This window comes from Amblyomma maculatum, unplaced genomic scaffold (assembly GCF_055883805.1).
Source record: "Amblyomma maculatum isolate TAMU_Amacu unplaced genomic scaffold, ASM5588380v1 scaffold_13, whole genome shotgun sequence".
In the NCBI taxonomy this organism is placed as follows: Eukaryota; Metazoa; Arthropoda; class Arachnida; order Ixodida; family Ixodidae; genus Amblyomma; species Amblyomma maculatum.
The window spans coordinates 37933025-37958893 of NW_028146738.1; the positions used below are offsets into that span (position 1 = coordinate 37933025).

Below are 25869 nucleotides of genomic sequence, written 5' to 3' on the forward strand. Positions count from 1 at the left end.
AATCGTTTTATACCACTTCAAACCTTCTGCGCCAAATAGGTGGTCGCTAAATTTTTATACTAATGGTGATGCTAAGTGGTCCAGCCTCGATAGTTAGCAAGCCAGAGTAACATAGCGGAACGAAAGTATAAAAGATGCATTGGGGCACCCGAGTGCCGCAGATGCATCAGAATAATGTAATCTTGTGTGATGCAAGCAACTACAGCTGACATTCAAAATGTTTTGGTGTGAATGTAAGACAAGACTTGAATTGAAAGGAAATGCTTTGAAATGAGTCAAATGTTTTATTTTTGTCCACCTGATATCAGGTATGAACGTACCATGAGAGAAGTATGCTTATTACTGAATCATTTCTATATTTGTCAATCAATAAAGAAACTGTCCAACAGATCGAAAAGAATTTATTCTTCTGATCTGAAATGCTGCTTTAAATATTCAAATATATTGTTACGGGGAAGATTCACAGTCTGACAGCTGTTCACACCACTAACGATTATCATAGCACAGATCTCAGCACCCGGATCTACGTTCTAAGGATATAAGTACTGTTCGTCGGCAATATTAGAAAAGCCCGAGAGAGACAAGGCACATGCGTCATCATCAGAGTCGGTAGGACTAGGGGAGTCGACGGGGTGACGGGACAAGCAGTCTGCATCTTGGTGAAGCCGGCCGGACTTGCACACGATGGAAAAGGTATATTCTTGTAATCGAAGCCGCCAGCGCCCCAAACGGACACAAGGCTTGATGGTCTGTTATAACAGTAAAAGGGCGGCCAAACAAATAAGGGCAGAATTTTGAAATTTCCCAAAGAAGCGCCAGGCACTCTTGCTCTGTGATAGAATAATTTTGTTCGGGCGTAGGTAGGAGGCGGCTGGCATACGCATTCACCCTTGTGCGGCCGTGTTGTCGCTGGGCGAGTATAGCTCCAATGCATTTGCCACTTGCGCCGGTGCGGAGTTCAGTATTGGGCCATTATTGGCGGATGGCTTGCAATGCGCCAAGGCGGGTGGAGTAGTGAAAGCAGCAATAAGCTCCGAGAAAGCTGCAACGAGAATGAAACGCCTTTCTTGAGGAGATGGATGAGAGGACGAGCAAGGGCTGCGAAATTCGGGACGGATCGTCGGAAATAAGAAAACAGACCAATAAAGTTGCGAACATCGCTGAATGCCCGTAGACTGGAAAAATCTCTATCGTCACGAATATTGCCGGGGTCCGGCTGAACGTCGGCAGCATTAACGAAGTGACCAAGGACTTTGATTTCTCGGTGACCAACGCTGCCCTTCATAGAGTTTAGATGAAGTCCGGCGCGGCGAAAAAACACAAAGATTGTACAAAGGCGAAGGAGATGGCTTTCAATATAGAGGAAAAAACAATTACGTCATCAAGATAACACAAACAAATGGTTCACTTGAAGCCTCGGAGCAAACAGTCCATCATGCGTTCGAAGGTTGCTGGGGCCGTCAGGGGTGATGAATGCTGTTTTTTCATGGTCTCTCGTCGACAGAGATCTGCCAGTAGCCGGAACGAAGGTCGATAGACGAAAGCGCGTCATCGATACATGGAAGAGGATATATATCTTTTTTGGTTATCTTATTTAAATGACGGTAGTCAGCGTAGAACCTCAAACTGTTATCTTTCGTTTTGACCAACAAAACAGGGAATGCCCAGGGGCTGCTGGAAAGCTCAATTATGTCGTTTGCATCATTTTCTCAATCTCTGAATGATGCGTCGCTCGGCAAGCGAAACACGATAGGGCTGTCTGTGAATAGGACAGGCATCACCGGTGTCAATGCAGTGTCTGACAACTGTAGTTTGACCCAATGGGTAGGTACCAAAGTCAAAAAGATCACTGTAGGTGAGCAAAAGCTTGTTTAACTCCGCGGCGAATTCAGGTTGAAGATCAGTTGCAATCATGCTGTTAACTGGATCAGGGCGCGATGTAGACAACGAGGGAGGGGTTGCAGGGACGGCAGTTGGATGATATGTAGTCCGAACTGAAATGGCACAATCCGTCATCGGGGACAGAGCAGCTAGTGAAATACCCTAGGGAGAGTGGTGCGGTTCTGGTAGATATGCACAATAAGATGAGGAAGGGTGACGTGCCTCTTCAGGATGACATCAGTCGCCGTCTGGGACGGGTGGGAATGACGACATAGAGTTGTAAGCGACAGTTTCAGGAGGAAGGCGGCAGAACTGAGCTGATCGAAGGCGGAGTGAGCAGGAAGAGTCTCCAGAGCAGAGCGGAAGGTCCAAGCGAAGGTTTGGGTCGCGAGCCTGATTATCGCACCGCTGCCACCAGTTGTTACATGCCGCTCGCGGCCCGTCGGTAGCGTTGGCCTGGCGGCTCTGTGGCTCGGCGGACGGCATCAACGGTTCCAGCAAAGACGAGGCGTCTTCTAACGAAACAAACTTTACTACAATATCACGAAGGAACGGGCGGAGAAGCTGACCCGGAGAGAATACAGACACTCTCACACAGCTGGTGTCTACCGTCGTCTCTACGGCGCGTCAAAGTAGTCTCTGTCGCAGCGGAGTCTGCCGCTGCTTTTTATAGGCTTGCCAGTTCAGAGGGAAAGGGAGAGCCCTACATGTTAGGGCAGGACGAGATGACTCAATCGCAGGTGGCGCGACCGTATCTCCTCCACCTCCTGCAGACGGGCGAGGGCGACGCACTTTCCCTCGAGCGCCGGGCTTGGCCAGCGTTCGCACACACGCGCACGCACACACATTTGGCACGTGGCAAGAACACGCCGAGACACGTTCGCGGGAGGAAGCGTTGGGCGGCCGACTGGGCGGCGCCGAGATGGCCGAACCGCTCGCTGTTCTGCCTGTTGCGATGCGGTGGTAGCGTCAGCTGTCACACTTGTCGGTGGCGAAATGTAACAGACTGCTTCGCCGGGAAAGGGAGATCCCGAAGCGCAGGGGACTACAGCCGCTGTCCGAAGGAATCGGAATGTGGCTGCTAGCCGGGGTGGTCCGACTCTGCTTCCCTTGAGCCCAAACAGCCCGAAGACTTTCTTGGCAAGTCCCGGTTCCCAAGGCACTCTGTAACTTGTCTTCGGGAAAGTTTTCTGACAACCCACAATGTCACAACCATGCTAAAGACTCAACCGCTCAGCCAGCAAGCACGGCACAATCTGCACTAAGTCATGCCAGGCTATTTCCCTCTTATTCCCCCATCTATATTAAAGGGCAGCTCAGCAGCACTTGGAGCGCGTCCACAAATTTGAAAATTGCGCTTTCAAAAACGTCACTTCAAACAAAGGTAATGAATATAAATGTTCAAAATCCTATACCAGGGAGAAAAACAGCAACTAGTGAAAACAGGATTCTTCCCATGTTAGGGGATCCGACTTAAACCATCAGTGTTACCGTTGAGATCACCCTATTCACTGAAGTTCCGGCTGTCCGTTTCCCGGAACAACCTTACCTTCCTGTTCCTATGCAAAGAAACATACGAGTACGAGTCACTCGCTTTTCTAAATAACCTATCCCTCTCCTTACACTTTGCGCACCAGTCACGCATTTTCTCGGCCCGGGCGCATTTGTGCTTCTGGGATAGTCGCGGGTTTTCCTTTGGCAATCGTTTGCGTTTTCGCTCCTTATGATGATAGCATGCTTTCTCGCGAATGCCTTTCCGCGCTTTTCGGTGGCAGCACTTGAATACTTAGTTCTACTTTATTTCGACGCGAGCTCTGGCAAGCTAGCGGTAACCGGAGCTAGTAGGACACCGGTGTCGTCAAAGTGGCCAGTGCGGCGCCGCGTCTGCATCGAGGCCAGCAGCGCATGACTCACTTTCAGTCAAGTTCGAACAACAACTGCTCCCGCCAGCCCCCAAGCTAGGTATTTCCTCTGGCGGCTCGCCACTCACGGTACCCGGGTCCCCGGATAAGCCGCATCGCTCAGCGCTAACCGGCGCTCGATCAAGCTCCTTCGACAGCTGGGGCGCTTCGGATTGCGTGAGGGCCATGTGTTCCGCGTCCGCGTTCGCACTGTGGTTGCTTTCGCGAATAAAACCTAGCGTGTTATAGGGGCACGAACGATTTTGACTCTGCTCTGGTAGTTCGCTGTCGCCTTCTCAAGTCTCGCTCTCTACAGCGGACGCGCACTCCTCGTCGGTCTGCCCTGGCTGATCACAACTCGCGCGCTGCGCAGTTTCTCTGATCGGCACTTTGTTTTTCGGCGTGCCCTGCTCTACTACACAGCTGAATTCGGAAACTGAAATTTTCTCATTTTCTACCTCATTTCCATCTCCGCCACACTCTACACAAGCTTCTGCTTCTGACTAGAGAGGCGTTTCAGTTACTGATAGTTCCTCACACTCATTTGATGAAACTGTATCTCCTACAGCTACTTGGGTTGGCGTGCAGTTCACCTCGCTTAACGGCGTCACTTCGGACTTCTCGCTGTTGGAGCCGGCGCTAACCTTCTCAGCTGGTGGCTCGACCAATGTAACACGATACTCTTCTGTTCGAGGCTCGGTCGGCTCGCTACTGCGGTCACTTTGCTCAGCCGTTCCGCCAGGCTATGGTTCACCCTCTGGTACCTTTGACTTCTCAGGCTCACTTGTGTCTACAGCGTAACTGGTCTTAATCTCAGCGTGCTGTGCCTTCGACCCTTTCCTATTGCTTGACAACCTCTCCGCAACTATCGCCTTTGCAACAAGCTCCCGAGCTCTAGTTCTGGCCCCTGTACGCTACCCTTTACAAACACAAGCCCCTTTTCACGCAAGAGGTGATCGGACTTCTTTGAAAATAGGTACGGGTACTGAGCAGGAAGCAAAGATGACACCACCGCTTCTGTCTCAAGTGCCCCGAAAGGCCCCTCAATAAGCACTTTGGCTATTGGCAAACGCACGTTGCGAGCTTGCACGGCCTGTTTGATCCACGCGCACTCACCCGTGAACATGTCTGGTTCTACGTAAGAGGAGTGAACAACATCCATGGTGGCCGCGAAGCACTAGACACTGTTTCCCGTTCACGAGGAGGTCTCGAGTGTACGGTTCGAGAAGCTTCATGTTCCCGTCACTTCTGAATAACGACAAAACACGACCTTTGGTTTTGTTACTGGACACTGCGCCGAAAACTGACCAGGCTTCTGGCACGCATAAGAGACGCACGATTGCCTTGCCTCGAAACTCTTTTTCCGTTCGGGTTCGGCTACCACCGTCGCTTTATCGTCGGCCGGACTGCTTTCACTCGCATCCGCGCCACGTTTATTCTCCTTGGCTGTAAAGGGCGTGAACTTCGGTCTGTCAAACTTATAGCCAGATTCCCCCTGTTGACCGTCCTTAGCTCCACGAGCCCGACGCATCACAAGCTCTTCAGCTAACTCGGCGGCTCTATCCACCGTAGTAACGTCTGGCCTATCAATGACCCAATATCGCACGTTCTCGGGTACACGACTGTAAAACTGTTCCATCCCGAAACACCGCAGAACCTTGTCGTGGTTACCATACGCTTTTCCTTCTTTGAGCCACTCATACGTGTTTGACATGAGCTTGTAGGAAAACTCTGTATACGACTCACTTTTGCCTTTCTCATACCCCGAAACTTCCGACGTAATGCCTCTGCTGATAGCCTGTACTTTTTTAGCAGACTCGATTCCACTTTGTCGTAATCCTCTGCTTCCTCTTTTGTCAAGCGAGTGATTACGCCTGCCGCCTCACCGGGTAACAAAGTGAGCAAGCGCTGTGGCCACGTTTCCAGAGAAAACCCTTGCTTCTCGCACGTTCGCTCGAAGTTAACCAGGAACAAGCCAATGTCCACTCCAAGCTTAAACGGCCGCATCAGGTCACTCATTTTGAACGATTCCCGTTCTTCTGCACCGTGAGCCCGACTTGCACTATCAACGCGTCCCGCGTCTACTTTGAGGCGTTTCATTTCCATAGCGAGTTGACGGTCCCGCTCGTCTTCCTCTTGCCTCTCCTGGCGTTCACGTTCCTCTTTCTCTAGCCTTTCCTGGCGTTCACGTTCACGTTCCTCTTTCTCGTGACGTTCGTCAATGATCTCAAGGCATTCTGAAAGCTCGTCATCTTCAGCTTTCAACGCAAGAATAGCCTTTAACACTTCTGGTTTTCTGAATTTCTCTGACAAATGCACGCCCAACTCCTTCGCAAGCTCCAGCAATTTCAGTTTGCGCAACGACTTCAAATCCAAATCCATGGCTGTTCCGAGTGCTGCCCTCTCTACTACCCACTATTACCTTGCTGCAATTAACCAAGCAACAAGATAACACAATTACCAGCTCTGTTCTCTACATAACAAAAGCCTGGCAAAACTCTGTAGAAGAAAGTCCCGCCCTCACCAAACTTCGCAACCAAGATGAGGAAGATGAGGAAGGGTGACGTGCCTCTTCAGGATGACATCAGTCGCCGTCTGGGACGGGTGGTGGGAATGACGACATAGCGATGAAAGCGACAGCTTCAGGAGGAAGGCGGCAGAACTGAGCTGATCGAAGGCGGAGTGAGCAGGAAGGGTCTCCAGAGCAGAGCGGAAGGTCCAAGCGAAGGTTTGGGTCGCGAGCCTGATTATCGCACCGCTGCCACCAATTATTACACGCGGCTCGCGGCCCCTCGATAGCGTTGGCCTGGCGGCTCCGTGGCTCGGCGGACCGCATGAACGGTCCCAGAAAAGACGAGGCGTCTTCTAACAAAACAACCTTTACTACAATATCGTGAAGGAGCGGGCAGAGAAGCTGACCCGGAGAGAATACAGACACTTTCACACAGCTGGTGTCTAGCGTCATCTCTACGGCGCGTCAAAGTAGTCTCTGTTGCAGCGGAGTCTGCCGCTGATTTTTATAGGCTTGCCAGTTCAGAGGGAAAGGGAGAGCCCTACATGTGTGGGCAAGACGAGATGGCTCAATCGCAGGTGGCGCGACCGCATCTCCTCCACCTGATAAGCTTTTAGGCATTATGGTATTACAGCGCTGGGAGACAAGGACAAAGAACTAGGGACACACACAACTGCGCTGCAATCTTTTAGACATGCTCTTTGTAATTTGGTTGCACAGCCGCTGTAAAAGGCGCATGACGGACAACAATTGTTAATCTGTTGCTTGTACAAAAGACCACTTCTGGAGGGTGACTTTCGACTTAAGAGAATTGTATGCAGAGGTTGACTTGGAGTGGCACTCACTTTTAGTAATGTGCTCTACATTGCCTCTTGTTTATAGTTTGTCTTTGGGTATCCTATTGCGTATCATGTTAATTTCACGCTCTTTTCTAAATAATTTTTACATAGTCCATGTACATAGGACATTGCTTCAGTGTAATAAATTCCATGTCGAAAAAAGGTCGTGGCGGTGCAGTGGTTAGGGCATTCAGCTACTCTGCCCAAGGATGCGGGATGAAATGCCGGCCGCGGCGGCCGCTCTTTTATGGCCGCTCTTTGAAAGAACATTTAAGGAGACATGACATCTAGTGACCCAGACAACAGTTATTGTGGCTACGTTATGTGGCTTTGTTGTCAAGAAAAATGGAAAAGCATAATACAAAGCCTAGACAGCTGGTTGTTTTGGGGGATATCTCTATTCCAGAAAAAGTTGCTGATACCCTACAGAAGGGCCCGAAATATAGTGTACCGCCCAAGATTCCAGCTTGCGAGCTACTGTCCTTGAACAGAAAGATGGCAGATAAAGCTGGTGAAGATCGGGACCGACGCTTACTGGATGGGCTTGATGGTATCCGGAGGACGTCTTGGAAGAAAGAACTGGTACCGAAAGAATGTACTGCAGAAGTGGTGACGTTTTTTGAGAGGAATAATCTTCCATTACTTCAAACGTACAAATAAAGGGGTTTTCCTGTGCTACCGGCTGGACTCTGAACAGAACACGACAGTTGCAATTACGAAAAAAATTTGTTAAAGTGAAGAAGAAAGTTAGCAGAACAAAAACTATTGTGTTATGTAATGATATGCAGCTCACCAGGTGGGCAAAGGGGATCAGTGATTGCAAGAAGGCTTGCTTGGATGTGTTTTTCACTGTTAAGACTCATAAACCGGACTACACCTTTCAGATGTGTAGTGAGTGAACGTGATGCGTGGCAACAGCAGATCAGCCGGTATCTGCTTAAACATTTGAAAGGTTTGGAGTTTGATGATCCCTTTGCTACTAAGAATTTTTTTGAAGTGATCAATTTTTTAAAAGATCAAACCAATCTTGGGTACTTTTTTTCTATTGATGTAGAGGATTTGTTCTATTCGGTACCGCATTTAGATTTGTTTGAATCGGTACGAGAATGTATTGAACGTAATGACACTATAGATTTTCAGAACTCTACTGGTGTCAATGTTGACAATTTTCTTGCCCTACTCGAGTTTTACCTTAAGTTTACTGTTGTGTCGTTTTGGGACAGATATGTATGTGCAGAGAAGGGGCATTTGTGTAGGGTCTTGCGTTGCCCCAGTTCTATGTAATATCTTTTTATCTTCTGTTGACAAAGCAATTTATGCATCCCTTAATGGTTCAGGTTTTAAAATATTTAGATATGTTGATTTCTTAGTCATTTTGGATAAGGGCTCTGCTGTGATTCAAAGTGTGAAACGCGTCCTTTCTATTTTTAGGATACAAGAAAAAGGACCTACTTTTACTCATGAACTACCTGTGGACAAGTTGCAGTTTCTAGATTTAAATACGAAAATTCGTGATGGGGAAGTGTGTTGAAAGTATTTGCCCAGGGCTAAAAAAGAGCTACTTTCATATGGTTTAGCCCATTCAAAGACTGTTAAAAGAGCGATAGCTTTCCTTTGTTTGGAGTCGGCCCTGTTAAAATCATGTGAACATATGGCTGAAGATAGCTTTAATAACCAATTACAAAGGCTTCAGATGGCTGCTTTCCCGGTTAAGATTATTTGTGGGGTAGCAGAGTCTCTGCTTCAGAAAATGAAAGGGAAAAAAAAGGACTGCAGATAAGTTGAGAAATAAACGCCCGCAAGTGATACCTTATATTCACAGAGTGGCGCACTGCCTGAAAAAGGTGGCAGGTAGGTATGAGGTGCCAGTTGTGCTTTCTGCGCCAAAAAAACTGGGTGGGTTGGGTGCATTAATAGGGAGGAGAAAGAAAGCACAATGCGATAAGAAGCATGTAAAGAGTTTTATTGGATGTGTAGTGGGAGTGATTTACGAGATTTCACTGACTTGCGGTAAAGTATATATAGGGCAGACTGGAAGATGTATCAATGATAGAATAAGGGAACGAGAAGTCCATAGAAAATGGGAAGGGGTCAAATTTACCCCAGCACAGTCAGAATTGCAAGTGCGAGCCACTGTTCAGCAGGCTTAATATTTTAAGGAAGAGTCGGGACAAGATGGCCCGCGAAATTTAAGAGGCGTTCTGGATGCAGAAGAAAGAAGACATATGTTTAGTGAAGGCTCGCTGAGTTTACGTAGAAAAGAATTTACTTTTATTGAGGAATCGTCTTGAGTAATGGAAAGAATCGAGTTCATTATCGGGCCTAAGGATGTTATTCTTGGACACCTGTCATGGTATTGTGGCCATGTTTGTTTATTGATCCTTTTTCCCTCAAGCACATATACTTCTCATTCTCATGTACGTCGTTGTTTCGTAGACATGTTGGCAGGTTACAGTTTTTTCATTACATAGGGACTTCACAAGTGATGTGTTTTGGATGGACATGTCTTACTGCCCATGTGTGGTGGTTGGTTGTTACTGTGTGACTATGTGACTATGTGGTGGACTTTGTGACTGTCCAGCTTGGAATATGGTTGTGGTACACTGGGACGATTGTGGTATTAGCTGCTGGGCAAAGAAGAGGTGTGTGGAAATGTATGTGAGTGTGGAATTGGTGATTGCCATGCTTGGACGATATTTATGTTCTGCGGGGAAGAAAGTGCTACCATCTCCTTGGCAAATTAGAGGGTGATGAGAAAATGTACTTGGGTGCAGAAGAAGAGGAGTGGTGGAGAGGAAGTGTGTGTTCAGATCCATATTACAGTTGGTAGTGTGCATTTGTGTTGTGTCTCTTCGCATGTGTTTGTGTTTGTTGCGCCACATTTCTGGGTATTATCAGTAATACCGTTATTTGCAAAGGTAGCTGAAGAGATTATCAACAAACGACTTGTTCTATTTCAAACTGCACAAAATATTACACTCAGTGAGCAATATGGCTTTAGGAAAACAGATCAGCAGAAACCTTAGTTACTGGGGCCAAAGAAAAAAACTCAGGATTTAGAGCATTGAAGAAAAGGCACACCACCTGGGAATTTTTCTATACTTTACGAAGGCTTTTGACTGTATGCAGTGCGACTATAACATTGAAAAAGCTTCCATTTCATGGCATCCATAGCGTGTCATTGGTTTTAGCTGAAAGCTATTTAACTGCAAGAGAGCACTTTACCGTCGTAAATGCTGCATTTGCACAAGTAAAAAGATCGAAATATACTATGCCCCAGGGATCTATTCTGGGACCGGTGCTCTTTGTTGTATGCGTGAAAGATGGGTAAATTTACTGGGCAACGAAAACTTAATGTTGTACGCTGATGACACAAATTTTCTTTACTCAGGTATTGACACACTCTTGAAAAAAAATACTAACTGTTGTTTGACAGATTTCAGTACATGGTTGAAATCAAACAGGATGCACTTAAACGCTAGTAAGACAGAATACATTCCCTTTAGGGCGAAAGGTGTAAACACGCCTGATAATCTAAACTGAAGATTAGAAAGCACGCAGGTACAGCAGCGCTCACAAATTCGTTTTCTCGGGGTTATGTGTCGAGAAAACTTCTCCCTGAACTCGCATGTAGATCAGCTTCGTAGTCATCGCTGTCGAACTGTCGCCATTTTAAACAACAATCTGAGGTGCTACTTCCCGGTGTTCATAAAGCGACAATAATATTATTCACTACTACATCCTGCTTAAAATACTGTTATTTTCTTCGACACAAACAAATTTAAATTCTATTTTTGCTATACAAAATGAAGCATTTCTTGCTATCGAGAACTTACCGCTTTCACAAAGCCACCGGTCTTTGTTTAGGTCTTATGGCATATTAGAAATAAGTCAACTGCACACATGCAAGCTATGTTTGGAAATACTACGCTATTACAAGTTAGACAAAATAAACTTTGAAAGCACATATCGCATTAAGTTTAGCGCATATTAACTTCAACAAAAACTAATGGAAACAGCTCGTGCGCGGACAAATTATAATCTTCAGAAGTTAGGATGGCAAATTTCTGAATTAATCAGAACCCTATTATCACGGCCATTGCAGACACCACTTCCCGCTATTAGGAAATATCTAACGTTAACTAAAGAAATTCTAATGCATAAGCTTGAAAGATGAAATCTGATGCGTTCTTATTGCTGTCTAGAATATGCTTGTAATTTATTTATAGTTGAACTCTGGTTAAACTATGTTTATTTTAGCATGCTTTGTATACTTCCTAATCTGCTCTTTTGTTATTATCGTAAAAAGTGAATTTTTGTCTCATGATGTAGATGCTTGTACCATGTGAGGCCACCTGTCATCCAGGTTGCATGGCCTCGTCAGGCAATGCATTCATTTTGCCACGTCACTCCGGACAACCTTTTATTTTATTAAATGAATTTGGAAGGAATGAATGCACGAAAATTAGCCGTGAAAGAAAAGAAAACAAATACTTCACTTCTTCAGTAGTTTTAGACTGCGCGAGAACGGAGGCTCTGCTATATGTAACGTAATTAACGTAAGAAGGCAGGAGGTTTTCTTCGCACTGGCTGCGCCTTGTCTGCGGAGGAACCACTAAAACTACCCAACCTGGTAAATAAGGTCTCGTTTAAGTTTTCATTGAAAGGTACGATGGGCAAAGCGTTACGGTATTTTTTTTTTCACCGTTATACCTCCATGCATTTTGGCGGGAGCGGCCATGGCAAGGGGTGAGTACAAGACTCAACACTATTTATAAGATATTTTAATTGGCTTACAAGACAATTAAACATATATAAGCTTAGCTTATAAGCACCAGCTCTGTCACCTATCAGAGCTTAAAAGCTTAACCTCCACTTTACGTTGCTGACGACGCTAGGTCTACTTACAGTGTGGCACTGGTTCCGCATCCGATTGTAACAAGCATGGCTTTTCGGCGTATACTTAGGAGAAAATAATGCTCGCTATAACAAGCTGTATAGGCATTTATAAGCCTTTCTCAACAATGTTCAGTTTCAATGCGAGCACTGAATCTAAAAAAGAAGCGGGCTGCTGCACTGCGGAAATTTGCTTAGCTCAGTAGAGAACATCCGACAACAAATAAGCAAAAACACCGCTACGTTTTTGCAACAATATTTATTGTCTCCTTTTGTAATAGAGTGTTGAAATACCTTACATTTCTTGGGCCGCGAATGATATTTGTTTGCTCAAAAAACCCATTACCAACATATATATTTCTGTTGGTTTATCGAAACCGGCGTAGTGGCCCATGCCGAACACTGTCACCGTAGTGAAATTTCCTGCTGATTTCATGTAACCGGCTGCACTGATATAGTCGCCGTTGTACGGTTTCCACAAAGTCCGGGCGGCGTCACGATACACTGAGGAGTGCTTCCAGTTTAGCTTCTCGAAGTATGCTTGCGAATTCACTGATGGGAAAAGGGCATCCAATTGACCAGTGTAACAAAGCACCCGAGTGTTGTTTAGAACATATTGCACTTGGTATGTAATATCAACCATCCAGTCCATAATTAGGCTCATAAGGAGTTCTTCTTTGGCATACTCGATAGTGGTATTTATTCCTGCATGAATAGCTATTTTGAATTCAGGCTTGCTTGCTGCATCGAAGGCTATCAGCATAGCCAGTGGCCTCTCGGTGTAAGCAGAACTCGCGTGATTATTGTATAAGGTTAGGTTTTGAAACAACGTTCTTTCCTTTTCAGAAGTGAATATAGTTCTAAACAACAGCTGCACTGCTGTTACACTTCCATTTTTAGCGAGTTCCCGCATTAACGCGAATTGTCGTTTAAAAACTTCATATCCATCTGTAGTGAGCATCGATGATTGTAAGAGGAACTCGCTGGAGTCTGCTAAGTCCAAGACAGGAGCAAGAAATCCAACACCCCCAATTATTCCTTGAAGCTTTAGATCTACTATAGCTGGACTGAGTAGCATCTCGCAGCCGAGGGCAACAGAGTAGCGAGCTGTAAAAGCAAAAAGACAGCATTATTTAGGACCTCATTTTGACAGCTCTAAAGATTTACATTCTTGGCGAGCAGAAAGCCATAAAAAACAGCCGAACAAATTGTGCCTTCTCTAACATTGTACCGTTCTTTTTTAAACAGTGCTTGATAACGTGGAAACAAGAAACAAGTCTCGAAATGGTTCTGCGTTGGGAGAGCGTTATAGGCCGGTTCGGTTTCGCAAATTAGTGACTAGACTGATGCGAATAAGATGAATATACATGTGAACCGTAGTGCTAAATTTTGAATTTGTTGAAATTTCGAATTTTAAATATTGCCTCATTTGACACGGATGTATCCTTATTACAATATTTATTTAATTTTTGGTTCATGCAATTGTTTGTATTTTGTTATGAACTCTAATGTTAATTTGTTCATGTCTCCTGTTAATGAACATACACTTATTTTGAAACTTTTTCACAATTGTACTAGCATGCAGAATCTCATCACAGCGCAAAGAGAAGATGAAAAAAAAAACGAAGAAAAAGAATTGAGTGGTATAAATAGGTGACTGAAATTTCTAAACCGTGCTTTCAGGTGCGCTCTCTTTTAGGACACATGTCCTTAAATAATTTGTTTCTTTTTCAGTTGTTTTCTATTTCATATATGACATAAACTTCGTCTCAATTTCTCACTTCAGTGGCTAATGCTACGAATTTATTCTTACAATAGTTTATTGGAGGCGAACAGCCAAACACTTTGCATTCAATCCGAACCATAAGATTAGTTGCAGAAAGCCAGTTTGATTACAAAATATTACCACCATATTGTCACGTGGTGGTGACAACGCCAAAAGCTACAATGAGCAGATAGGTAGATGCAGTAGTGCAATGAACTCTTTCTTGGGTTGACTTCACCCGGAAATAGAGCTAAAGTTACTCGGCGGCGGTGATAGCAACAAATGTCCTCGCTGGTCATAGAACAAACAGTGCTCGTCAATCCCGTCAATGCTCAATTTAAAGACGGCGTAGCAACATCTAAAAGCCACTAACGGTGACTAGCCTAACCTGGAACTTTAAAGAAATACACGCGAGTGACTGGGATCTTCGAGAAACATCTCGGCGAATCTTGAGCGACAAAGAAAATTATAAAGTTGCGTCTCGCGACAAAGAGCATGAACAAACAAAAAGTACAGAACCGATCCGTGCGCTACAATCACCTTGACAAGACCGCATGCCAGCGGTTGCTACAAAAAACATTTGTTGTGGTTTAGCTCTGGTTAACCTTACCTTAATTGTAAAATCAACGCCGGAAGCTTCTTTTGACTGCTACATTATTCACCTATCATGCTCTATCAGTATAAGGTGCTACATTATTGGGGACACTAAAGCTCATACTTTAAGGTGAAGCGAGAGCTAACCTACCAGCCCACATATAAAGTCATGCTTCAACCAAGCCGTATGGACGTACCTGCGTGTCGTAGGGGTAACGAGAATGCAAATGGCTCTGGCAGGATGATTCTGATATCACCCTCCCATATAAAAGGAGCGACCCGAGTTGGCAGCTCCTCCCGTGACATAGGGGTAACGTGTGTTCAGATGTCATGGCAGGCTAATTTTTTATGAGGAGACCGTAGCTGCGCCTCATCGCGTCTCTTGACGGTGTAGCTGCGGCCACCCGAGGTCTCTCTTTGGCTGTCGTAATTGCTTTCGCAATAAAGAAACAAGTAGAGCTTTGAATGGTTCGCGGCAATATCACTGTTAATCTGTTTCAGCAAGGTCTTTCCTTTCTGTGGGCTTATGTATACTTCAGAGATATGGCAGCTTGACATTTCCGAGCTAACCATGCATTCATTAAGAGTTTCTTTTAAAGCTTACTTCTAATAGACCGGTCTAACTTTCTCCCCATTAGCTGTTGGCAAGTTTCCCCTTGTAATTACGCTATATATTGTTCTTGTCGATGGCGTTCTTGTTTATAATGATGCTTTGTTGCAGCTTGAGTTAGGAACGATAGAAAAGAAGGCATAATTTTTCACATTGTCGTCTATGAATGCATCGAGTGAGATATACGTCACATGTTCCAGCATATTTTATCGTTACTTGGTCAAAGTAGAGTGATTAGACATCAGAAATTCAAGTAACATTACCAGTTACTTGGACGTTACTTGGAACAATTCACCTAATAAAAGACCCTTCGCAATATTCGCCCCTTAAACGAACGAAGGATACCTCAGAATGCTTTGTCATGCATGCTAGACATTTAACAGCGTTGGTATAACACGCTGCAAAATTTTGCGTGCCTAAAATATAGAGTGAAATCATTTACAAGGATGTTGCATCAAGTTTTACGTAACCTATTTTCGTGCTGGAAAAAGAGCCGGCGTTCCTAAGATGGCACAAAGCCAGCTAAATGCGCTTATTCCTTTTATTTTCTTGAACTAGTGCATCTGAGGCGGCGGCTAAAACTACTGCTTCTCAGGCAGCGCCGTTAAAAGAGGCGCTACCCGAATAGCTGTAACGCCCCTCGTTTCCCTGCCTACGCGCCCAGCAGCCCGCCGCTCGCAAGTCTGTGTAATATAACGAGCGCCTACTGCAAATGCGTGCGCGATACATGCTGTGTATGGCGATGCATTGAGAGAGTTTTCGCCTTCTGCAGTTGCTTGTGCACGGAATATTTTAATGCGACAGCGCCAAAGGCACCGTTAACCGAAAATGCGGCTTTGGCGATGTGAGCGAAAAATCACGAGCATGGTGCTGGCAGGCAGTAGCTGGCTGCTGGCATGGCTGAGCACTGACTGTACATAAGGTTACGTTCGGCAGGAGATACCAGCTGGGACCCCTCCTTTCACAAGGAAGGGCGATATCATAAACAGCCTGCCAGGAGCATTGCATTCACATTACCCCTAGGCGACGCAAACATGTACATATGGCTTGGCTAAATTGCGGCGTTACAAGTTAGTGGGTAGCCTCGCTATCGCGTCATACACTTAAGGTAGAAGTTAAGTGTCCAAAATATTTCTTTAACTGAAATCCTACCCTGCACAGCTGCCGGGCCAGCGAATGGCAGAAGTAAGTAAAGGCACTGTTTTACATTAGTGCAGTTCAGAAATGTGCAACGCACCGAAGTATATCGATCAGTGTGTCGCAGCCTTAGAGAAAAAAAAATTCCGCGTCTGATTTTTCGTCGGGACACTTTCGTCCACAGGAACTGCGAAGCAAACGTTCCTGCGTTGCTAACGTGAATACTGGTTTAGGGGTAGACTCGGTTACCCTGGTCCGCCAACCAAAGTTTTCACAAGAGAACTTCTTTTCGTCTAAGCGCCAAGATGGAGACTAGTCCTTTTGTGGAACTTGGAACTGAGGCTCACCCTTCGTATTCAGCTCGTTCTGCCTTAATCCTCCCTGTGTCATTGACAGCGGCTGAAACTTAATGTTCAGCCGTACATAAAGCGCAGGAAGCAAGCCAGTCAAGCCTTCGCAAAGAGCGAAGCTCAAAGACATAAAAATACCATGTGATCTATAAAACGAACAGGGTACGTTAAAAAGACGACGCGCTCTTCTCTAGCACACGTTAAATGCCTGTAATCTCGTACAAAATAATGAGTAAATACGCGGGAACATTTGTGCCGTGTTCATCTTCCTTGTCAGGTGATAATTCGAGATTATTCTCATTATTTTGCATATTTGTTGTATCAAATTCAAATAACTTCGTATGTAAAATTATGTTGACACGCGAAGCGAGACGAAACTAAGTTAGAAACACACTCGCGTTCCTTATTCTGAATTTGGAGTAAATAACAAAACTTCCCGTATGCAGCTCACATGCGTATCTGGAATAGTAAAACATAAATTCGTCCCGTATTACTGGAGCTTTTATGCCAGCATAAGCAACTATAACGGAAATGAAGCCGAGATCAAGGTTTCTAATATGTATTATCGGTTCCGCTAACTGCATAGCAGCATTGGCAATTCTCTAACAAGGCGCATGCCTCCAGGGGAAACATTCCAGATCCGGTTCGTGGGAGTGCAGCGTGCAAATCTGGCATGTATAGAAACAATGCTCCTAAGCAATAAAAATGCTGTATGTTGTTTTCAGGTGCTATTGAGCTCCCTGCGTGTAGGTTTAGAGTGGCATTTCACTACTGGAGCTTCTTACGTTAAGTAGAAACCCCTATTTCAAACCCACCTCCATCTCACAGTGGCGGATTTTCAGCGGCTGAAGTGATGAATGACGGTGGTTTTTTGAAAAAGAAAATGCCTTATGTTTTCAAAAAACTTGCCCTATGTATATCAACATAGATTATATTATGCGCAGCTCTTATTTTGGTGGCTGCACACGCTTCGCCCAAATGTCTGACTCTCTCAGCTGATTTTACTCCCCGTCTCTAGATCAGGAGACGAGATCGCAGCCACATATACACTCATGATCGTGCCGATACCTGAATAATCCACGTTCGCACTGACACCTCAAGGTTTAGCTGTCGATTTTTAGCATATTTGTGCACCGCCAGCTCTGACCCACAAGCGCGACAACTGAAGCGGCGCCACCACGGTACTGCACAAATAGATCGCTGCGAAATGTTCGACTTCAGCACGCCTCTCTCCTGCGTGGGCAGTCTGGGACGCGCATACAAAACCCAGGAAACAACGCCATCTGTGCAAAAATGCTTTAAATAAGCACTGCAGCCTTAGATAATTGCACTTCCTGAATGCATTTTCCGCGATTTCACACAAAGTCAAAATATCTGCGCAGTGTAAATTAAATATCGCTGAGGTGGTTAACATGGTTAAGTATATAACATGAGGCCCTGTGTATAACAAAACTGTACGGCGGGCTGACAGTGGCACCCCTCTCTTAAAGGGACAGCGTACTAACTTTTTCCACATTTTTTTCTTGCCTTATTCGAAAGCTCCATCACGAAATTAACGAATGCCCGGCAGTGCGGCTGAGAAACAGGGCTGAAATGTTTAAACTTAATTTTTGTATATTGTAGCCTCGTGTTCTCACTGGTAGTCCGCGTCTGCAAACACTAACGTTGTCGTCACAACATGCTGAATATTAACTATATGCCGCTCTATGAACACAACGACTGCCGTGAAGCTTAATTCGCGTGCAGAACGTCTTATTGACTGAAATGCAGATTTTGTTAAAATTATAATTGACTGTACAAAAAGCTTCAAATAAATAAACATAAATAAAAAAATTCAATAATACCAGTTAAATTTACTTCAAACACTAACAACCATCATTGAGTATAGCATCGCTGCAGATGGCAGAGCAGCTACAAGTATGTCGGCGTCCTTGGCTGTTTGTTTTTCTGTTTTGAACGGATTTTAAAAGCAAATCAAGCAAGATCAAAAATTAACAGTAACTGTAAATTAGATATGGACACATATACCCGCATATACGACGCTGTGGCATAGTCATTAAACGTAATGTATTCACTTAGACGCTCCTAACACATGAGATGCTTGAAGCAACGAAACAACACAATATGGGGCCACCATCTGCTAAAGCCTGACTTTCCTAATCATTAAAAATATTTCAAATATATTTTCCTTGTTAATTAAACCGCGAGTTCATTTTTAGATACTGCCAACAAATGGTAAGATCTGCCAGAACATTCTAATATATTTATACTCGTTTTCGGCAGTGTACTGTCCCTATAAACTTTCTTCCGCAATACAATGTCTGTGTTATTGCTATTAGTGCTATTGAAATTGCTTTATAACTTCGCTTTATGAAAAACATCTTTCCAAATAACTGATACAAAGTTCCCGGAAGTGTTTTAGCACTCGCAAGCGTTCAAGTAAGATGACGTGACTACAGCTTCATCTTCGAGACGTTTATCCGCTGCGTAATCCTTCAGTTGATATGTTTAATAGCAGCAGGGTGGCATCTTGAAACCGACTCTGCATAGCATGCCAAAAATACATCTGGAACTACTTTATAGATGAGACTGTGTATATGCAGTTCTACTTGCAATAACGTTATTCGAAGTGCACTGCATTTGTACTAAAGGGTACCTTACACTGTATCGAGTTTCCTGCCAAATACATGAAGCCTCACGTTTCTTCAGTAGGAATAAGCAGAGCGCTTTAGTATTTTACTATCATACCTTCTAGGCTTCGTTGAACATCCCATGCAGTACGTTTAATTAGTATTTGGGGAAATTTTGCTCAAATTGAGCGTTATATTCACTGCCAAACGTTATGTTTGATGGGCGGCAAAAGCAACCTCAAAAATGACATTCTGTAAGCCTTTAACGCGTCTAGACCTATTTTCGCAACCTGCAAGAGGATTACAAATCAGGTAGCCACTGGATTACCTACATTTCTATATTAACTATGATGCTTGCTAAAAAACAGCTCTTGAAACTGGTGACATGTATAACCATGGCTTTGAAAAGAACCGCCAGTTTTTTCAAAAATGTGTTAATTAGTAAGCCGAGGACCGTGAAGTTTGGCACGGTCTTTCCTGGTCATCAACAAGGCAGTGCCTGGTCAGCTCATGCCATTTTTACATTTTCATTTCCGAAAACTCTCACAATGAATTTCACTGAAATACTCACCGGCATACGAGTCTCCGCCTAAATAGAATTCCCGACCTTTATATGTGTCAAATAACTGCAGGAACTGCTCGAGGAATGCAAAGATATCCCTTGTTATGTCCTTCATTGTTTTTGCATAGCCGCCTTTTTTCGTGAAGCTGAGTCCAGCCCCAACTGGTGCATCAAGGTAGATGACGCTCATGTTCGTTTGTATCGTCAGCTCTCTTCTTGTTAAATTTCCAGTCGCATCGAACTGAACAGGACCATTTTGGAGGAGCATAGCAAACAGCGCTGAGAGCCCAGGACCACCGGGTGTCCATAACATCAACGGCGCCTTAGGGTCCCGGTTCTGGAATATAGTATGTTCAAAGACGTGTTATAAACTAGTTTTTCATTTGGCAAACATTGCTCTAATTTCTAGTATGTTCAGAGACGAATTCATCACAATTTGATTCGTTATCCTGCTGGATGAATCTCGATCGGCCCATACACTCTGAACTAAATTCGTATGAAAGGTTGCAGGACAGCAGAGAACAAAATGAAGCCCTTGATAAGATTTCGTACATACTCATCTAAATTATAGGATATATCCGCGATTAAAAGGGAATTTTCATAAGTCAGAAGTGCAGGATAATAAAGGCATAGTATAAGTATACCGGCTTGCTGCATACGCCTACTCAGCCTTTGCTTCAACTCTTTCGAGACCAAAGAAAAGCAGCAAATTGTTAGACGCTTCGAAAAAACCTTTTATTATATATCCAAATTTTAAATAGTACTAGAAAAACATACATAAAAATGTGGATATTTAAATGCTCTTCACTACACATAATTGATATTTACTTTAGCTTAATACATAAAAAACTCTTTCAGTCCAACATTTCGCGAAAAACGTTTAAAAATATAACGGTAGCAAACGGTAATAAACTAAACTCATAATATGCAAAAAGGAGCGTGCGTTAAATATATATATATATTATTTATTTATTTATTTATTTTATATTTAAGTAGAGATTATGCATCGTGCAATTCTTCTTTCATACTGTCTTTCAGGACCATAAAGTAAAAAAATATCAAGCGGTTCTGAAGGGCTCTAGAACAAAGTATGAGTGACATATTTCCACGATATTGGTATAAAATATACTTAAATAAATCGATTTAAATCGTCTTTCATTCGCTTACGAATTTCTTCACATTAATGACAAAAAATCTCGGAACTTGTCGAAAAAATCCTAACGAAAGTTTCAATTGATTTCGTTTGTTGGTTGGAAACGACTCAGGCTATGAGAGGCGCTGTAGTGGAGGACTCCGGCAATTTCGACCACCCGGGGTTTTTTAACGTGCCCTGACATCTCACAGCACACGGGCCCCTTGCTTTTCGCATCCAATGAAAAGCGGTCGTCACGGCCGGGATTCGATCCCGCAATCTTAGGCATGTGCAGTAGTCGAACGTCCTAACCACTGCTTTTAGTGCTTTTTGGAAGCACGTCACCATTCAAGTTCCGTGGCGGTTACTTGAAAGTCTCACATATCTATTTTCCCAATTCCCCTTACAAATGCTATCTCAAATTACTAGCAGAGCAATATGTTTTGTAGTGCGGTCCATTTTTACGGTGTGACAGTCTCATAACAGCATTGCTAAACAGAAAATATTTCGTTTTCATCTCGGTCATTTTCTGCACATTGAATACTTTCCATTTTTTACGTAATGAGCTTTTGGTAGGTAGTGGCTGCTACCTCTTTTGGCACGTTTTTTTAGGGGATGGCGAATACTAATTAGTTTACCGGCAAAAGCGAAAATCTGCTGTATGGGCAGTGATGTTCTCTGCGAGCCTGGTGCTCAGACTCCGATCGACGCTTCTGAAAAAGTTTCACGCTCGTTGAAGGTCTGGAGAAGTCCCCTCATGTGCGTGAATTTACCTTGTTATGAAAGCATATTATGAATTACTAAAACACTAACGATTAAGAAATAATAGTTACGCATTAATTATGTTAAACGCACTGTACCAGATTGAAGAGGAGCAGCTGCTCAAGAGGGAGCTCAATTGGAAAGGTTCTTTCATTAGGCCGCTAGTTGAAGTTATAGGCTGATATCTGCCTCGATTATCATTCGAGCTGAAGTACGAGTTCTTGAAGCCGTCTCCAAACTCCATGACACAGCGGTCGTGAAAAAACACCACGGTAGGAACAGTGTAATTGCTAGAAATGTTCCGAATTCATAGCAGATACTGACGTGACCTCAAGAACCGTATTGACATTTAATATCACTTAGGTCTAAATAATTATTTTTTTTGCGTCGCCACATGAGGAAAAAAGCGAACTACACAGCAACCGAATCTACAGTTCTTATAATATCTGCCTAAATGCAGGTATGAATTTCATCACACGGCAACTGACGTTGGATAGCGCAACCAAACCCACCGGTTATATATGACCATCTTTTGTGGGGCGATCCCGAAAGAGTTAACTCAAAGTGGCACCTACAATACTTTGTTACTTTGAGGTCATTCTGTGCCTACATGAAACTGAATAAACAGGAGTGTTTTAGGCGCAAAAACAAATAGGCTAGTTCCACTTCGACAAAAGTACAATATATTGTCACGTAGTGGTGACCAGGGTCGATGACACAAACGAAGAGTTGGTGATTGCACTGAAGAAACTCTTTATTGGGCTGACTTGCGCCCGCAAAAAAACTAAGCAACTCGGCGGTGGCGATAGCAACAAACGTGCTCGTCGATCGTCGAACAAAGAATGCCCGTCACACTCGTCAAAGCTCAATTTAAAGGCGGCTCAGAACAATCTAGATAACGTCGCAAACTGCTACTAGCACAGCCTGGAACATTGTAGAAACATACGCAAGTGATCGGAATCTTCGAGACAGATCTCGACTCATCTTTCGTGACAAAGAAAATGATAACGCGTCGTATCGCGACAACGAGCATGAACAAACACTGTTAACAGAATTGATACGCGTGCCAGGATCACATTGATAAGCCCGCATGCTGGCGGCTGTTAAAAAACCACAAATACAGTTTTAAAGATTTCGGGACAATATTGCTGCGAAACCTTCAAAACTGTATTTGTTGTTTTTTAACAGCCGCCGGCATACAGGCTTATCACTCTGATTCTGGACCGCGTATCAGTTCCGCAATCTTTGCTTGTTAATGCTCGATGTCGCGAGTCACATCTTTATCAGTTTCGTTGTAGCGCAAGATGCACCGAGATCTGTCTCGAAGGTTCCGGCCACTCGGGTGTCTTTCCACAATATTCCAGCTCGTGCTGGTAGCTGTTTGCGACGTTATCTAGATTGTTCTGTGCAGCCTTTAAATTTAGCGTTGACGAGTGTGACGGGCATTTTTTGTTCGACGACCGACGAGCGCGTTTGTTGCTATCGCCGCCGCCGAGTTGCTTAGTTCTTTTGCGGGCGCAAGTCAGCCCAAATAAAGAGTTTCTTTAGTGCAATCATCGACCCCTTCATTTGTGCCGTCGACCTCGTCACCACTACGTGACAATATGTAGAGGTCCCCTCAAAAATATACAGCCCCAATGGTTTTTTTTTTTTTTACTCCTGAGGAGTGGCTCGTTTGGATCCTTGGCAATCGCAATATTCTGAAACCAGGAGAGCCTCGTGTCTTCAATCACTTGCGTGTCCTAGGGGGCCCCGCTGGCCCTGCTAACCAGGTAATGAACAAGCACCTTTAACACTGTACCTCGGTTGGGAGCTGCACACAATCGCTCTCATGCTTGCAGCCTCGTCTAATAGTATGAAAAAAAAAAGAGGGAGTCTGGTAAGATACCTCGTTAAAATTTGAAAATTCCCGTAGTTTTACGTAATAAATCGCAGTACTTAATACCAAGTTCAAAGTTTGCGGACAAAACTTCTGTATTACCTACTCGTACATATTCAACGATCCGCTAGGTATCTAACTCTTTGTAACCACGAACGTATTTCGATACTAGGAGATATAATTTAGCAAGGATGATAATTTTGCTTGACCTCGTGCAATATATTCTTAAGGAAACGAATAACAGTCCCGAAGCAGAAAGAATTAGGACAAACAGATGACATGACCTTGTACTGACAAAAGGCAAGATACCAATTTAAAATTCTGAAAGCACAGTGTTCAGTAAGCAACGTTGTGTACGGCAAAAAAAAGTAAGTCGGCGCTGCAGTAAGCCTTTGACTAAGGTTTGACTTTCAGGTTCGTCGCAAATTAATATCTTACTACTTGGTGTGGCACGGCCATTTTCACAAAGAAATAGCGTGCTTACATCTAAAAAAAACCTATTGAAAGAGTTTTGTCTTCCTTGCATCTTTCGAGATGGGTGTTGCATTACCTGCGCTTCTGAACCTGACGAGAATGGAACACGTGGAAAAAAGAGCGAGTACAAAGCAGTTACTTGGCATTGCTGCATTTAATTGTGCTGCTAGCAAGTGGAAATCATATCCAATATGGCGTAGAATTATTTCGACAGAAACTTGAGCAGCTGTACACTTAATTTCTGTCCCGAAAACAGGTGATGGTGCCCTGGTGAAAGGGCTTCAGTACACGAAGAAACCTTATCACCACAGATTTGACAGAGGTTGATACGCAAGAAATGCGGCGGGAACCCGCCGTACAAGAAATGCCACTGAGGCTTCGCTGATTATCTACTAACCAAATATAGAGACACAAGGAAAGGTTCTTGGTGATGACTGGTCATACGGCTTAAGCCACACTACGTGCACAATATCAGGATGCGAGAAATTTGTGACAACGGTTGCGTTGCATAGGGCAGCACCCCATAATTAAATTCATCGACGCGACGAACAACTGTGTACGGCCGGAAGTACCGCTTCATGACTTTTTCTGAAAGATCTCGACGACGAGCCGGTGTCCACACCCAGACCTTATTTCTAGGCCGGAAATGGACAACACGTCTCCGGAGCTTGTAGTGAAGATCACTGATACGCCGCTGCTGCAGTATGTGGAGTATGACGGATTACAGAGTCTCCTCTGCTTGTTCTCATACTAGCCGGACATCATCAGCAACGTCGTCTGGCGGTGCGTGAATCAGCACAGCGTAAAGCATGGTGGTGGCTTGCCTTCAACGCACTACCTGGAAAGGGGACATACGAATGGTCTACTGGACTGCGGTATTGTAAGCGAACGTTACATATGGCAGTACCTCGTCCCATTTCCTAGGATCGACGTCCACGTACATGGCGATCATGCCGGCTAGAGTTCTGTCGAGCCTCTTCGTTAGTCTGTTGGTTTGCAGATGATTCGCTGTAGTTCGGCGGTGGCTGGCACACCTGGTTCGGCGGTGGTGGACGCCAGATCTCCTGAGTGAGTTGCACCACAAACGTGGCGCCACGCTCAATATTCAGCACTGCTGGGCCACCGTGCCGGAAGACAATGATCTTGATGAATAGTTGGCTGCCTTTGTAACCATCTCCAATAGAAATGTGTGGAAATTCGCGTAGCGCATTAAATCATCCGTCGCTATGATGATGTACTTGTGCCTGAATGCGACGTCGGAAATGGGCCCATAAAACTGATTCGAATGTTATGAAATAGAGCACTCGGTGGTTCGAGTGGCTAGAAAAGACCCGCCGGTTGCGTAGGAGGCGTTTTTTCGCCGTTGGCACTCGCTTGTGTATTGACGCACGTATTTGGCGTGTGTTAGCTAGTAAATGGTTTCTTCAATACGCGAAATCGTTCGGCTGTGTCATATATGGCCAACTGTAGGATCGTCGTGGCAAGTTCCAGTGATCTTGCTGCGCAGGTCTTCCAGCAAAAGAAGCCACAATTTCTGCTTCTTTCGCCGGGGCGTGTTCGCGAACGTGCTCAGCAATTCGTTCTTCCGCAGCTCCTAAGAGGTCAAAGTGGCCTCGAGGTTCTCTAACCAGTACCTCGCCGTTGCCTCCACAGACAAGTAGACGTTGTGCAGGCATTGATCATGGGTCCACCCGTTGTGCCCCGCAACCCGTTCGCAACCCAGTCTTCAACTTTGGCCAAGTCATCGCCACGGAATGGGGTGACCGTCCATGGGGTCACCGCCACGTAAATGATCCGCGCAGCAGCCGCATCGGCGGCTTGTTGCGGCTGGAAGGCCGTGGTGACATTAGCCCTGTTGCTGTCGGGCACGAATTTGAATTCCGAAGGTTGACCTTGCTGAAATCGACTAGCCCGACTTTCAAGTACTGCCACAAAACCTAAGAAC

The 25869-nt window shown here is 44.6% G+C and overlaps 1 protein-coding gene across 1 annotated transcript in view; it reads right to left on the bottom strand.

Moving 5' to 3' along the window:
• Nucleotides 1–12275: 12275 nt before the first annotated feature.
• Nucleotides 12276–25869, bottom strand: part of LOC146172588 (putative serine carboxypeptidase CPVL) — a 28664-nt gene continuing 15070 nt past the window's right edge. The window contains exons 3-4 of the mRNA XM_084585740.1: nucleotides 19687–20014; nucleotides 12276–13136 (exon numbers count right to left, since the gene is read on the bottom strand). Of these exons, the coding sequence (XP_084441866.1) occupies nucleotides 12325–13136; nucleotides 19687–20014 (1140 nt within the window). The 3' untranslated portion in view covers nucleotides 12276–12324. The remainder of the gene's footprint in view (nucleotides 13137–19686; nucleotides 20015–25869) is intronic.